At 51.9% G+C, this 14,217-nt stretch overlaps 8 protein-coding genes across 8 annotated transcripts; 3 read left to right on the top strand and 5 right to left on the bottom strand.

The window, feature by feature from the left end:
- Nucleotides 1-90: 90 nt before the first annotated feature.
- CCOS01_03479 (alanine racemase domain-containing protein) lies at nucleotides 91-1,483 on the bottom strand (the record flags this gene model as incomplete). Its single annotated transcript, XM_060451665.1, has 4 exons — nucleotides 91-521; nucleotides 585-1,071; nucleotides 1,135-1,251; nucleotides 1,313-1,483. 4 exons carry the CDS (start codon nucleotides 1,481-1,483, stop codon nucleotides 91-93), a joined length of 1,206 nt encoding a protein of 401 aa, XP_060317930.1.
- A 572-nt stretch (nucleotides 1,484-2,055) lies between these two features.
- Nucleotides 2,056-3,785, bottom strand: CCOS01_03478 (cytochrome P450 17A1; the record flags this gene model as incomplete). Its single annotated transcript, XM_060451664.1, has 5 exons — nucleotides 2,056-2,743; nucleotides 2,800-3,111; nucleotides 3,177-3,301; nucleotides 3,375-3,571; nucleotides 3,776-3,785. The coding sequence occupies 5 exons, from the start codon at nucleotides 3,783-3,785 to the stop codon at nucleotides 2,056-2,058; spliced, it is 1,332 nt and encodes a 443-aa protein (XP_060317929.1).
- A 1,015-nt stretch (nucleotides 3,786-4,800) lies between these two features.
- Nucleotides 4,801-5,904, top strand: CCOS01_03477 (uncharacterized protein; the record flags this gene model as incomplete). The annotated part of the gene is made up of 1 exon (XM_060451663.1): nucleotides 4,801-5,904. The coding sequence occupies one exon, from the start codon at nucleotides 4,801-4,803 to the stop codon at nucleotides 5,902-5,904; it is 1,104 nt and encodes a 367-aa protein (XP_060317928.1).
- A 177-nt stretch (nucleotides 5,905-6,081) lies between these two features.
- On the bottom strand, nucleotides 6,082-7,095 carry CCOS01_03476 (uncharacterized protein; the record flags this gene model as incomplete). The annotated part of the gene is made up of 2 exons (XM_060451662.1): nucleotides 6,082-6,938; nucleotides 6,990-7,095. 2 exons carry the CDS (start codon nucleotides 7,093-7,095, stop codon nucleotides 6,082-6,084), a joined length of 963 nt encoding a protein of 320 aa, XP_060317927.1.
- A 1,024-nt stretch (nucleotides 7,096-8,119) lies between these two features.
- CCOS01_03475 (uncharacterized protein) lies at nucleotides 8,120-8,992 on the top strand (the record flags this gene model as incomplete). Its single annotated transcript, XM_060451661.1, has 1 exon — nucleotides 8,120-8,992. The coding sequence occupies one exon, from the start codon at nucleotides 8,120-8,122 to the stop codon at nucleotides 8,990-8,992; it is 873 nt and encodes a 290-aa protein (XP_060317926.1).
- A 385-nt stretch (nucleotides 8,993-9,377) lies between these two features.
- Nucleotides 9,378-9,920, top strand: CCOS01_03474 (uncharacterized protein; the record flags this gene model as incomplete). The annotated part of the gene is made up of 1 exon (XM_060451660.1): nucleotides 9,378-9,920. One exon carries the CDS (start codon nucleotides 9,378-9,380, stop codon nucleotides 9,918-9,920), a length of 543 nt encoding a protein of 180 aa, XP_060317925.1.
- Nucleotides 9,921-10,290: 370 nt separating this feature from the next.
- Nucleotides 10,291-11,736, bottom strand: CCOS01_03473 (FAD binding domain-containing protein; the record flags this gene model as incomplete). Its single annotated transcript, XM_060451659.1, has 1 exon — nucleotides 10,291-11,736. The coding sequence occupies one exon, from the start codon at nucleotides 11,734-11,736 to the stop codon at nucleotides 10,291-10,293; it is 1,446 nt and encodes a 481-aa protein (XP_060317924.1).
- Nucleotides 11,737-12,205: 469 nt separating this feature from the next.
- On the bottom strand, nucleotides 12,206-14,082 carry CCOS01_03472 (major facilitator superfamily transporter; the record flags this gene model as incomplete). Its single annotated transcript, XM_060451658.1, has 4 exons — nucleotides 12,206-12,862; nucleotides 12,927-13,317; nucleotides 13,390-13,742; nucleotides 13,807-14,082. 4 exons carry the CDS (start codon nucleotides 14,080-14,082, stop codon nucleotides 12,206-12,208), a joined length of 1,677 nt encoding a protein of 558 aa, XP_060317923.1.
- Between the last annotated feature and the right edge of the window lie 135 nt (nucleotides 14,083-14,217).

Genomic DNA, 14,217 nt, shown 5'->3' with positions numbered 1-14,217 from the left:
GCGAATATGATACCACGAATATTTTCTTTATAGTAAGGTATGAGGGACTAAAGCTTCTACTATTTGACTAAACTGTCAAACTTTTCACCATTACCACCCCTTCCACGGAACCCAGGTATCTACCACAACATCATTCTCATCTACAACGTAGTAAACATAAAACGCCGCAGCAGTAATGCAGGCATGCTGGACATTGAGGAACACCTTATCGCCAACATCGAAATTCGCTTCCACATCTCTGCGCTCTGGCTCAGTAGTCTTTGAGCCCGGTGCCTGAACTTCACCCAGGATACCGTGTTCCTGAGACATTCGGACAACAGCCCAGTCAGGCTTGCCGACAACCTTGCCGTAGCCTGGGTCCGGGCCAGCTTCCTTTGACAAGGCGATTGTCCCGGCGTTGATGAGAGCCTCGTTGCGCTCCGGGTACACGCTGCAGACTTCGGAGAGGACGCGGATGGCCTGGTCTTCGGCTCCAATGACGCTGGTTGCGACCTGTTGGAGATCGTTTGTTGGGAAGTTCCCTAAGAAACCCTCGTGTTAATCGTGTCTCGCCTCTGCGGTCAAGATTAGCGAGAAGTACATACCGGCGTGCAACTCCAAGGTGACGTTCTCGGGGATCGCTGCCTTAAGAGTGCCAACAACATGAGCCGTCGGTGTGGCGCCCACAGATAGGGTGAGTTTTCTGTCACCAGTAACCAGCTTCGCAGCGCTCAGGACACTGTTGATTTCGACCGTAAGGAGATCCTCCACTTCTTGTGGTGTCCGGCACCCATAAGAGTGGCCTGCATGGCAGTAGAAGCCCTTGAGAGTGACGGCTGATGAGTTGTTGACGTGTTGAATCAGCTTTGTGAGACGATCGCTGCCCAGGGGAAGACCGGCGCGCTTGCTACCCACATCGAGCTTGATGTAGATGTCCCAGGGTTTGATTGTGCTTTCCGTGTTCTTGGCGACAAACTTCTCTACGATTATGAGCTGCTTCTCATGGTCGATCATGAGCTGGACGTTGGTGGACTTTCGTAGATCTTCCAGCAGATGGATGGTGCTTGCTGGAGGCGGCAGCCCATACAGAACCTAAAAGAAAATGCCTCAGTTCTGCGAGTCCTTGTGTATCTTTACTGGCGAATCATAACAAACCTCCTCGAGAATGCCCTCTTCTGCTAATGGCAATAATCCACGGATTTCTGACAGTGTTGATGCCACAACTCTCTTGTACTTGCCATTTCCCAGCATCAACCGCGTGACTTCTAGACTCTGCGAGTCAGTTAGTCATGACCTCAAATACGTCGGAGTGGGAAATATGTCAATTTCCTACCTTGAGGGTCTTAACATGAGGTCTAAGTGTGACTCCGGCCTTCTCGACATCCTGATGCAGCCTCTCAATATTCTTCTTGATGGTTGGCAAGCTGAGAACAAAAGAGGGCGTAGGCAGGTCAGTGACCTTGGAGCCAATGAAGGAGCGGTGGTTCTGTAACGAATAATCCATGGTGCCTGTCTACAGTATGGAAGTATGCGTGCTGCAACGTTATGCTTCTAGAGAGACTGCCAGCAACTGAAGAGACAGCATGATTTTCTCCGAACCCTGCCACTTTCCCGCGGACCAGTCGGAGTCGACTTGTTGACATGGGCTACACTGTCCAGAAAGGACGCCTGAGAGAGGAGGAATCAGTGCGACCGAGATAGCCGAAAGCGGCGCTAGACAGCTGTGGGGCATCTCCCCGCTCCGGCGCCGGCAAGGATTCAGCGCGGAAAACGTCTTTATTGGCAGAGTTGCCCGTTTCCTTGTCATCGCTTATCGTCGGTTGCTCGATGACAGAGACATTGACCGGCGTTGCATCAACATATGAACCAATTAGTTGATAACTTCCCTCAAGCCACAACTTGTAACACGGTATTGTAGACACTGATTATCGTCGTCTCAGGAATCTGTGCAGCATTGTCATCAGGCAAGGTTACCATACTACTGAGATCCCTTTAGCCTACTAACTTGGCCGTGGCAACCAGATGCCTCAAAAGAAAAAAGGAACAAGTTGAAGAAACGAAAAGTTTCAACGAGGACTATTCCCTTCGCGGCTTCAGCTGAACAACAAACCGTTCGTTGTAGGCAATACCCCCGACAACCACAAACTCTCCCTCTTCCTTCATATCAAAGTCAAACTGCCGAAAAGTCTCTGGGAGCAGCTTGTACAACTCCATGATGGCAAGGTCTTTTCCCAGACAGACTCTAGGCCCAACGCCAAACACAAAAGCAGAAGCATCCATCTCGCTGATATGCTCCTTGGAATTTCCCTCGTCCTCAAGCCACCGCTCTGGTCGATATACCTCTGGGTCCGGGGCATACAGATGAGGGTCCCGTTGAACGACGTACGAATTGCTCGTGATTTCTGCGCCAGCGGGTACCCAGGTACCGTCCACGACTTTACCATCCGGGGACGGCGCCACTCTGCCGAACAAGTTCGTCGCGGGCGGGTGAAGTCTCAGAGACTCCTTGATACATGCCACAAAGTAGGGCAAGTGTGCCCTTGTCTCTTCGAATTGGATGGGTGTGCTGAGAAGTTTGGCGTCGGCGGCAGCTGCTAACTCGGCTCTTACACGTGCGAACACGGCCGGATGGGTCAGAAGGAATCGGATGGTACTGCCGAGCGCCGTTCCGGTCGTATCCGCGCCGGCTTGAATGAGCAGCGTTACGTGCGCGCGCTTCTGCATCGCCGTCAATGGCTTTCCGTCCATCCGTGCCTCGAGGCACCTATAACCAGGTTAGTATTGCGCCTTGATGACACGCAGGGGTTTGATGTGACGAACAGTTGCAAAAAGTCTGGTCTTTCCTGGGAAAAGTCCTCTTGCGACATGCGCTGCTCCCGACCAGAGACCTCCCTGTCTGCTTGCCTCATCAAGTATCCCATGCCGTTGTCATCGCTTGTCTCTGGTAGAAAATATTTACCCAGCGAGCCTTTCAGAATCACATCCCGAAAGAAGCGGAAACGACCTGCAAACCCGAAGAAGACTAATCCCTCTCGCCAACTTTTGAGCATGTTGCGCTCGTCACGACTGTTGTCGACGAAGCCCCAGGGGTTGGTGAAACAGACTAGCGTCATGATATCGGCCGCGAACTCTCTTAGATGAGGTTAGCCTTGTCACAAGGTTTTTTGCATCTTTGCTAAGAGCATGTCAATACTCACGCTACTTTGTCGGAGAGAATAACTGCCTGATTTTTCTCGGCAAATTCGGCCATCCGTTGCACAAAAAGTTGAATGTGTGCGTCTATTCGTGGTTCCCAATTGTTCTTCAATCCACCTACGGACCACTGGACAGTTCAGTATTAGTCAAAGGCGCGCCGAGGATGCAACTAACAGCGTAGAACTGTTGCAGAGACATACCGATGGACCGCCGAGGGCTTTTCTCAAGGACTTATGCACACTCCCATCAATGGTCGAGAATAGGTGCGGTGGGCCAAGTGCACCGGAACCGTAAAGGGAAGCTTTGTTATTGCATTTCGAATCCCAGTAGATATCCTTGACAGCCTTGGATTGAGGAAAAAGCAGAAGCGATGGTGCTATGCGGATAGGCTTCTCAACTTCGCCGATCAGTTAGTACTAGTCTATCACTTTCCAAAAGATTGGACGGGACACTAGCTAGTGAATCTCGTGGTAATCTCAGATGAAAGAACAAGACGGGCAACAACTCACATCCATATTTTTTGGCCAGGTACAGCAACCAATGTGGCTCAAGCCCAAATACAGATATGACAGCGGAGCAAAGTGAGAATGAAGCCGCATACCATGGGCCATGATAGTTGGATAAGGGGTGTAAGTACAAATTATAGAAGATTCGTAAAATTAGTGTCGAAATTGTCGCGATAGACAAAAAAGCCCCGGTCGAGGCTAGCGAAAGCTCTGGCGCATCAAGTAGCACCATAGTCACGGGGGGTTTGGTGAGAAGGTTCGATAAGATGTTGTGCATGCTTGTTACCATAGACTCAAATAGGCACGTGGGATATATATACAAATATTCTATAACAGCCAGATTTGCAGATCTCTTTCATTTTCCTCTACCTCAGTCATGAGCTGTCTTAGAGCAAGATCATATGCTTTCATATCATAGCCACCTCATTCGTCTCATTTGTCTGGCCTGATATGCAGCAAGTTCCCAGTCCTACTCTGACTGCTGTCTTATACCCATTGTACAACATGCCCCTCATCGATGGCCTATCGGCAACGTGTGATCAGCCCTTGAATGCTGCTTTGAGTAGGACGGATAAGTATAGTGCTGATTATGAACAGTGCTGCATGGATGATGCAACCCTGCATCGGTTGTTGGCTGGAGCCAACCTCTATTGAACCTGCAGACGTGCCGAGCCGGGCAAAAGATCCATCGTTCAAGCGCAACTTGCCGGGTCCCGCGTCTAGGCGCCAAAAAACCTAAGGCGCATGTGCGTTGGCAGCTCAAATTATGGTGTGTTCATGTGCGCTGTGAGACATACATGTTGACCGAGATGGAGAGCAGTGCCATGCCTGATATTTTGACTTCCTTCCATTTCCATATGTGAGCGTATTCAGCGAGGAAATGAACATGTCGATCAAATCATGCTCGAGGTATTCCGCGGACAACAGGACACAGACTGATTAGTCACGCCGTTTCCGACGCCGGAGATCCACCCCGAATCGTCTTATCTCGCTCTGGGGTTGCCGACCCCGCAGCCGATCTTATGCGGGATCTTGGAGTCCCGTGTTCACTTCATCTTTGGCATTGAGAACCTGTTCACGTCATGTAATCTCATCTCAACAACCCAAAATCGTCGCCAAAATGTACACTGTCAATGTGGGAGACGGGCTAGACAGCCTAGACACACCTTCCATGATCGTGGATCTCGACCTCATGGAAGCAAACATCAAGAAGCTATTCGACAGCCTACTTCCCACCGGAGTCAACATCCGCCCTCACCTCAAGACAACAAAGAGCGCAGCTCTTGCCGGCAAGCTTGCTGCTGCCGGTGCCAAAGGCTGCTGTGTGGCCAAAGTGTCAGAAGCAGAAGCCATCACGGCGGCGGGCTTCGACGACATCCTCATTACGTGCGAAATCATTGGCAAACCGAAAGTGAAGCGTCTTGTTGAACTTTTTAAGAAAAACAAGAAAATTAAGATGGTCATCGATAGCGAAGTTGGTGCAACGGCAATCAACGACGCGTTGGAGGAGGCCGGTGTCGAGGAGCCTATTCTCACACTGATTGACTTGGATGTTGGACTGCATCGGACTGGCGTGGCCGCAGGCGAGCCTGCCTTGGCTCTGGCGAGACACATTGGAAATCTCAAGCATCTCAACCTGATTGGTGTACAGGGATACGAGGGCCACCTGCAGCACCTCCACGACCGGGAGGACCGAAAGAGGCAGTGCCTCGAGTCCATGAAGACGCTGACCGAGACGGCAGAAGCGCTTCGGAAAGCAGGTTTCGGCATCGAGGTGGTCACAACCGGCGGCACAGGCACCGCTGAATTCTGCGTTACGGTTCCAGGAGTCACGGAATTGCAGCCGGGATCCTTCATCTTCATGGATACGGACTACCGCAACGCCGTCGGCTCGTTCTACTCCAATAGCTTAACGCTGTTAGCGACCGTTGTCAGCAAGCAGGGCGAGCGGCAAGTAACGATTGATACGGGGCTGAAGTCGTTGACGACGGACAGCGGACTTGCTGAATGCAAAGACCGACGCTATACCCACGCCAACCTGGGAGACGAGCATGGTTCGCTTAGTTGGGAGGAGGAAACTCCCGCCTTGGCGGTGGGAGATCGGGTTGAAATGGTTCCCAGTCACATTGATCCAACGATTAACCTGCACGACTGGTATTACGCCCATCGTAATGGGGTTATCGAAGAAATCTGGTCGGTTGACTCCAGAGGGAAGGTGCAATAGTTTGCGGTCGGCTTCACGCCTCAACTAGCGCCTTGAACCAAGCACGTCTGAATGATGCAAAACATGATGGGTTAGGGGTATTATGGACATGTACATAGGATATGAGATCTGATACATAATGCCCTTGAAAAAATGAACTGAACCATATCAGGTCGAGTATACGTCTAGGCCTTGCATCTAAATCTTGGCTTTCGAGTGACTCCTTTCTTTCAAGTTCCTCTCAGCGGGCAAAACCATGTTCACATGAGTACTCAGAGCGACAACATCTCCACCCTGATCTAGAACAATAACCTCAAGATCTAGTCTGCCATTTCGGATGACCTTTGCCATTGTCCGAAGGAAGAGCCACTCGGCTCCCTCCTCCGGCAAAGCCTTCTTCACGTCCAGATTCAGAGCAAGGGTAGGGTACCAAAACATCTCATTCGACCGAAAAGGTGTCTGTTCCTCGTCGCGCTTCGGTCTCCATGCCTCTATTACTGTCGGATACGCGTCCACAACATAACCGAGCGATGCATTCGTAAACCTCTGGCCGTCTTTCAGCCGCAACCAGAGATCGACGATTCCACGGCGTGAGTCCTCGCGCGGAACGTAGTACTCGAGATTGTTGTGAGCGCGGGCGTAGGACGTCGCGCGAGCATTCAGCTTTAGCTTGCGCACCCAGTGGGGGTCCTTATCCTGACCGAGGAGGGAGAGATTGGCGGTCTTGGCTGGCGGAGTCATTGCCCAGCCACTCTCTAGCGTCAGGCCCTTCTCGACAGTTAAGCGCGTATTGATCAAGTAGGCGACGACCTCTTTTCTGGAAGACGGCGTAAACCAGGGAGCTGATGATTGGAGATCATGTTGATAGAGGGAGACGTGCAACGTTGAAAGATTGCGGCCGAGCTTGACTTCATCGACGATGAGAATTGCAGGACCAATCTCCGTGCGATTGACGTACTCGAAATGCGCCGAGATTGAGTCGGGTTGTCCGCGTGCTGTAAGGTGCTGCGATGCCGCACGGAGAATCACCGATGCGACGTAACCGCCATTCGGAACTGCGCGCTGTCAATTATGAGCCCAATGGGCGTAGAGAAAAAGCGACTGACCTGAGCCGGTGCACCAGCTGGGAACCAAGTTTGCTCCGTACACATTGGGACCGAGTTTTGTTATCGTCGTAGCACTTGAGAATGTTACAAGCTCCTCAGACGTCATGATATCGACAGGATCCCGCTGATTTCAAGGGTCAAAGTCTCGTCCTCTTCGCCAAGAGGCTCGATTACAGGGATGCTGATTAGCCTTTGTAGCACCACCGGTCATTAAGTCGATAAGGCCGTTCAATAGATGGAGGATTTATCTGAGTTTTGGATCAGTAATACACGAAAAGAACTTGGATGAAGCTGAACTATCGTCGAGTCGCTGGAACCCGGGGAAGCTTCTGGGGTATCGACAATGTGGGTCCGGTTCTCGAACGCTTGTTGGCTCTCACTTTGTCCATCTCCAAGATCAGAGAGGGCGGGCGGAGTTCAAACCGAACCCGTTCCTGAGTGAGCCTCGGCTTTGAACATGTCACCTGACTCAAGCCCACAATCTGGACAACGCTCCAGGAGCTTGGGCGTCCGGCCACTTCTAAACATCAATTGCTTTTGCCTCGGTAAGTGGAACTGTGGGAGCCGTCAGCGCACGCCGCCAAGCTCACTTTTGAGTATTTAGCGTGAGTGAGATGAGTCTCACTCTCACCCTCAGTGGCTCACACTCGTAACTGAAAGCCCCCTAAGAAGCCCACACAGGGCGGCGCCATGAGTCCATGACTGGTGTGAGATTTGAGGCGCCACACAACGCGCAATGCGATCCTCCCAGGCACGCCAGATTAGAGTAACGGATCCTCCGTGGACTATGCCCAACGCCGGCCGTCGTACGGTTTTCAGGCTTCTGCTCCGATGCGAGTCCCAACAGTTAGGTTCCTGGGTCCACGGCGCGCCCCAACAACGGCGTGGCCACAGGACGCCTACCGAGTCTCCGGGCCTTTGATAAGATTTTATCGCCGAGATGAGATCAGTCATCAGAAAATGGATCTGACGTTCAAAATATGAACGCTGATGCTCCCTCCTCGCGAATGTACAGCTGATGCCCAGATCCTTTGCTCAACTTTTCTCACCAAAGCTTACGTCTGCTCGTTTATTATCTCACTCTTAGTTCATCTCATTGCTCGTGGTGCACGCCCCAAGAAGCCCTCAAAATGGCACCGAAATCAGACCCGTTCCCAGGCTTCACGGCCATCACCGACCAGATTTTCTTTCGCGAAGGTGAACCAGTAACAGAGGGCACGCAGCCATCAGCAGATCACCCAAGGGTCGTCATCATTTACAGCTGGGGCGACGCCATACCAAAACACGTCTCCAAATACGCCGATGGATTCCGCACACTCTTTCCGCACGCAAAACAGATCGCCGTGCTCTCGCCCATCGTCAAAGCCATGAGAGAGGACCTTCAGACCCGCTCCAACAACATGAAGCCCATCATCGAAGCCGCCTATCCCTCGACAACGTCCGGAACACCAGACCCCAACGAAGATGCGGTCCTCATGCATGTCATGTCCAACACGGGCGGCATCAACTACGCTGGAACGCTGCACGCCTACCAAGAGAGATTCGGTCGCCCCATGCCGCATCGCCTGTCTAGCTACGACTCGACGCCCGGCAGCGTGATCATGACCTGGAACAACCTCAAGCGCTGGTCTCTGGCCATGACCCTTGGCACCGCTGGTTGGTTTCCCTGGCCGTTCGTTGTGACACAGTGCATCATGGGCGTCTTCCTCCTTCTGAATCACAGCTTCGAGCACCTCACCGGCCGGGAAAGCGCGCCTGTCTTCAGCGTCGCGGCCATTGGCGACACGAAGTATGTTTCCAAGGGATCCCGCAAACTGTATCTGTATAGCAAGGAGGATCCGCTCATTGGCTGGGAGGATATCGAGGAGAATATGGCCGAGTCGAAGGGCAAGGGCTACGCCTATGATGCGGTGCGTTTCGATGGCAGTGGCCATGTTGGGCATATGCGGATGCATCCTGACCAGTACTGGAACGCTATTGCATCGGCTTGGAAAGAAACGTGAAGTTCCTGAAGGATCTGTAATGAAGGACATATGGTTGGAACTGGTCTTGAGGCGTGTTGTTCCTCCACGCCATGTTGTCAAATGCACGGTGGGCTCAATTGACCAGGACGAGAGGATATTTCGTCGTGTGCTAAAAGACTCTGCCCGGGCGCGGAAAGAATAGACTTATGATAATAATGAGAATAGATTAAGCAATGATGAGCGGTCACGCCGGGTATGACGTCAATATTTCTTCACTCCATTCTCAACTTATTTACACATGTCGACTTACAGCTTCTTTCCCCTTTTACCCAAGACAGGTCTGTGACCGAGTATCACAGCTTACCCTACAGATATTCACCAACAAACATACCCAAAGAAGGGATCCACGCTCGAACACACGATCATGGGCTCCAAAGCCAGCCTGGCGCCCTTGGCATCACTGCGCGTGTCCAAGCACCTCATCCCGGCACATGGACTGTTCCCAAACACAAGCATCCAAAACAAACCCCTATTGATCTATCACTCCGCCTTTTCGTCAACGAGTGTATCAGCCATCGAATCTCGCCTTACCTCCCTTGGTGTCGTCGAGCCGCAATGGCGATATACCATGTACAGCACGAGTCACTTTCACAGTACAACACACGAAGTTCTGAGCATTAGCCATGGGCGCGCTAAGCTTTGTTTTGGGGGCGAAGATAATGAAGGCCGGATCGAGCCTGTAGTTGAGAAGGGCGATGTCATCATTGTACCGGCCGGCGTTTCTCACCGCTTGCTGGATGATTTTGGCAGCGGATTCGAGATGGTCGGAAGTTATCCCAAAGGCTGCCACTGGGATATGTGCTACGGCAAAAGGGGCGAAGAAGGAAAGATTGATGCCATTGCTGAGGTACCGTGGTTTAACAGAGATCCGATATATGGAGATCATGGGCCAGCAGTAGAGGTTTGATATCTTGTGACAATTTGACAGCCGTATACCTGCGAATATCAACAGCATTATTGGCACATGCATGATCCCAACAAGTTCCAGAACATGACGCGCAACACAAGGTCTTGATGCTAAAGTTACTACCGACAGCAGAATCCGAAATGTGACAAGTATCAGAAGAATAACCCGAACTCCGCTCAGTATGCAGGATGCAGAATATTTGACGCCAAAAGAACACGGGTTAACCACATCGACATAGACATTCCGCACCGTCATGGCATCATGCTCTCATAACCCATTACAAACATTCAAACAATGACACCGCATGATGAACATGACCCATAGACATCACATCACCATTCTCTGATCGGCCGTATAAAGCATTCTGCTCTCACTTCCGTATTACAGACCAAACACCGACGAGGCCAGCGACCGGCCACGTGATCGCCAGCCTGTCTTTCAATGACTTTCTCCTCCGTTCCTTGCTCACATCAACCGTAATCTTGTCATAAACCGTCGGTAAACTCGTCGCGCTGTACCGATCTCGCAGTTTTGTATACCAATCTTTATCGTACACGTCCCAGAATTGCGACTCGGTGTAGTACGCGTGAGAGTATAACACCTTGCGCCCGCCTAGCTCCATGACCTTCGCCTCGAGATCTCGGTTCTGACGGACGAACCTATCAATCTTCTTTGACGATGCTCCCCACACACCCACATTGAGCATCGGTTGCGGCGTCTCTCCTCCAGGCTCCATCGTGTAGGGGTGGAAGCCGACGGTTTCAGTGGCACGCAGGGGGCACAGCCAGAGTGGCCATATTTCGAGGTTGTCTGCCACGTAGTCGATGAATTCCTGGACTGTGGTGTATGGAAGCGAGAGGTCGTGAACGGTGTATTTGAATGTCATTCGGCTGTTGCCGCTTAGGCCGGCTTTGTATAGTGTCCTTGTGTCCATGAGTCGATTCAGAGCCCGGCGAGTGAGTCGATTGAAAGGGACAAAGCCAAAATATTTGAAGGCCAACTCGCCCATCCAGAATGCACCCCGGTCGTACCGAAATAAGTAATCCTGCAGCGGTACATAATCCGGCGTCGGTGTGCCATTCGCGATTCGCTTCCGTGCATGCAGATAGAACCAAGGATCCTTGGATCTGCTGAATGTCTGTGGCTGGCATTTTTCGGGCAGATCATCCGTCATATGACCCGTAACAACAGCGGCGCTCGTCCTCGAAAAGACCAGTCCTTCGACGTAGTCATTGTGCGCCAGATTCGTCTCCCGTTGTATCGCAGCAACGGCTTCCGGAATTGTCGAGTACGAGTGATAGCTGAGCTTGACGAATTGCTTGGCCTTCAGCAACCGCAGCTCCAGTTTTGTGACGATACCAAGGGTCCCCAGCGCCCCTGCCGCACCCTTGAAGAGATCTGGATTCTCGGTCTGGGAGGCATTGACGACCTCCCCACTCGCGAGAATCATTTCTACAGACTGCACCGTCTGGTCAAAATACCCGTAGCGAAAGGAGCTGCTCTCTCCGGCTGACCCGGCGAAGCCGCCGCCGACAGTGATGCCCGGAAACTCCATAACGACAGGTGGGACAAACCCGCACCGATAGGTGGCCGCAACGAGCTGGTCCATGGGGACATTGGGCTCGACTACGGCGACGGCGGCCGCAGTGTCGATGTGTAGAACATGATGCAGCTCGCTGATGTCGACGACGCGCTGGTGGTGGGCGGGCCGGGTGCTGCTAGTGGAACCGTGAAAGATGCGGAAAGGTTCCCGGCGCGAGTGGAAGTCCCTTACGACCTCAGCGATGCGCTTGACAGCTGCGTTATGGTCGTCCATTTGAGTGTGGCCCGGAGCTGGCAGCTAAGAAAGCTGCAGAACGGAAAGTCTGCTGAAGACAAACCTCGAAGCTGCGATCCGACGACAGCTTGGAGATCTGGGGTTCCGGAGAACGGAAAGTCAATTGTCAAGATGTCATTGAGAACGGACGGATGCAACGCTGTGCGGCTAAGGCAAGTTGTAACGGGGATTGTCAGAAGTTGGCTTGACCCACTCCGGACAGCTGGATACACCGTCATTGGGCCTTTTCCACGATGCATTGACGATGACTAAGACAGGGATTTCTTTATTATGAGCGCTAGGATCCGTGACTGACTGACAATCTTAACCCTGCATGATGTTGTAGATTGGACTGAGATCACTGACTCCTTTTGTGGGTTACTGCTGATATCTGTCGTCATTGAAGCTAGTATGTAGTCTCTATATATCGTTTCCATATCGAAAGTCTTCTTTTCTCGCAACGAATATATCACTTGCCCTCGGCGTCTTTCTTTTCGTCACCCTCCCCAGAAATCTTCTTTAGTCCAACACCAGCAACGCCAATGACACTCGCCGCGGCCATGACAGCAGCAACTATGAATGTCCTGGTGATGGCATGATTATATACCTGTAGCAGTGTACCAAATTGGTCCGGAGATACCAAGTCTCTAAGTTGAGTTGCACCCGAGTTTCTAATTGCTTCGGGATCTACCCCTGGGACATTGGAGATTATTCCCGACGTTAACGTGCTTGCGAACACGGCCTGGGCAACTGTGATGGCAGTAGTAGGACCGAAGCATTGGAAGAATAGTACCACCGCCACTCCTATGGCAACGTCGGCCTCTTCCAGACTGCTCTGGACAGCGACCGCTGCTTGCTGTGTCGATGCCCCAATACCAAGCCCGGCGATGACTTGAAAGGGAATCCAGAGGTTCGCGCCTGAAGATACCTTGAGCGTCGAGAGAAGACCGGCGCCAATAGAGACAAGAATGGTACCAGCGAGCATGAAAGGCTGGTAATAACCCGTCTTTGTGACACCCCAGCCGCTGAGGAAAATGGTGAGGATAAATGCTAGACACAAGGCCAGGTATCGAACACCAGACTCCTCAGGCGTGGCACCCTGAATGGCTTGAAACCAGAGAGGCACCTATAAGAGATGTTAGCTTGTGTTCTGTGCTGAACAGTATTGTCTAAAAAATTGGGTATCATACGTAGTAAACGAGAGTAAAAAAGGCACTGTCCAAGCAAAAGCCGAAAAAGGCCCCAAAGATAATCACACGCGTCTTAGCTAGGCGCGGCGGCACCAGCGCCTTTTCGCCCATCCACCACTGTTCGGCCACGAAGCCGATGACGAGGACGCCGGCGACGACAAAGCATGCAATGGTTCGTTTGTCATCCCACGCGAAAAGCGCGCCTCCGAATTGGAGGGCCAGGAGAAATGAGGTGATCCCTGGCAGTAAGAGGAGCATGCCAAGATAATCCAAGCCCCGGATTTTCTGCAGCCAAGGCCGCCGCTGCTCCTCGGTTGGTGGGGACGACTTGACCAGAAACAACGTCGCGAGAGCAGGTGGTGCGGCGATTGGAAGGTTGATGTAGAAACACCTGATAACGATTTGATATTAGCAAAATAGATGTTGCATGGCGAGCAGATTCAAGCAACGGGATACCACTTACCATCTCCACGTGAGGTAACTGTTCGTGATAACGCCGCCTACCACCGGCCCGAGAACAGCTGCAACACCATAGACCATACCTATGGCACCTACGTACATCGGCAGATGTTTTGCAGGAAGGGCAGCTGAGATGAGTACCAAGCAGCCGCTTTGGAGGCCAGATGCACCGAGGCCGGCGACGGCGCGTCCGACGATGAAGACTGCTGAGCTCGGGCTCACCGCGCATATGAGGGACCCAATTTCGAAGATGACGAGAGAGATCACGAAAATGATCTTGACATTGAACTGGTTGTACAGGCGCCCGAAGATGAGTTGGAATGCGCAAAGAGTCATTTGATATGCTGAGCCGTACCACTATAAGCTTATTAGCCGTAGTTCGCTGGATTGGAGTCTGTTCATGGAATGCAATGCGACTTACACCAACGTCTGTGAGAGATCCAAACTCATCAGTGATGCGCGGAATGGCTGTCGCAATGATGCCTTCATCGAGGAAAGTACACAAAACACCAAGTGCAATGGCCAGCCAAATGACGAATATCTTCCATCCCGGAAGGCTCTCGCTTTCGTTAGTGTTCGACTCTTCAGAGTGGGATTCATCAGACTGAGTGCTGCTGTCGAGCACATTGCCCTTTTCCTGCTGGGCATCCATATTAACACCGGCTGTCTCAAGAGCAGGCGATTGTTCAGAAACCATGGGGAAAATCTGAAAAGTTCTACGATTCAAAAGATGGTAGAGGATCCCAGCATAAGCAGATGCAATGGGACCGCCTGGGTGTTCCCTCAGTCGTAATCACTTTTCCAGAGCAGCGAGTTCTGAAGTGCCTTGGTT

This window comes from Colletotrichum costaricense (assembly GCF_030867565.1).
Source record: "Colletotrichum costaricense strain IMI 309622 chromosome Unknown Scaffold_3.1, whole genome shotgun sequence".
Lineage (NCBI taxonomy): Eukaryota > Fungi > Ascomycota > Sordariomycetes > Glomerellales > Glomerellaceae > Colletotrichum > Colletotrichum costaricense.
This window is presented reverse-complemented; position numbering and strand designations above follow the sequence as displayed.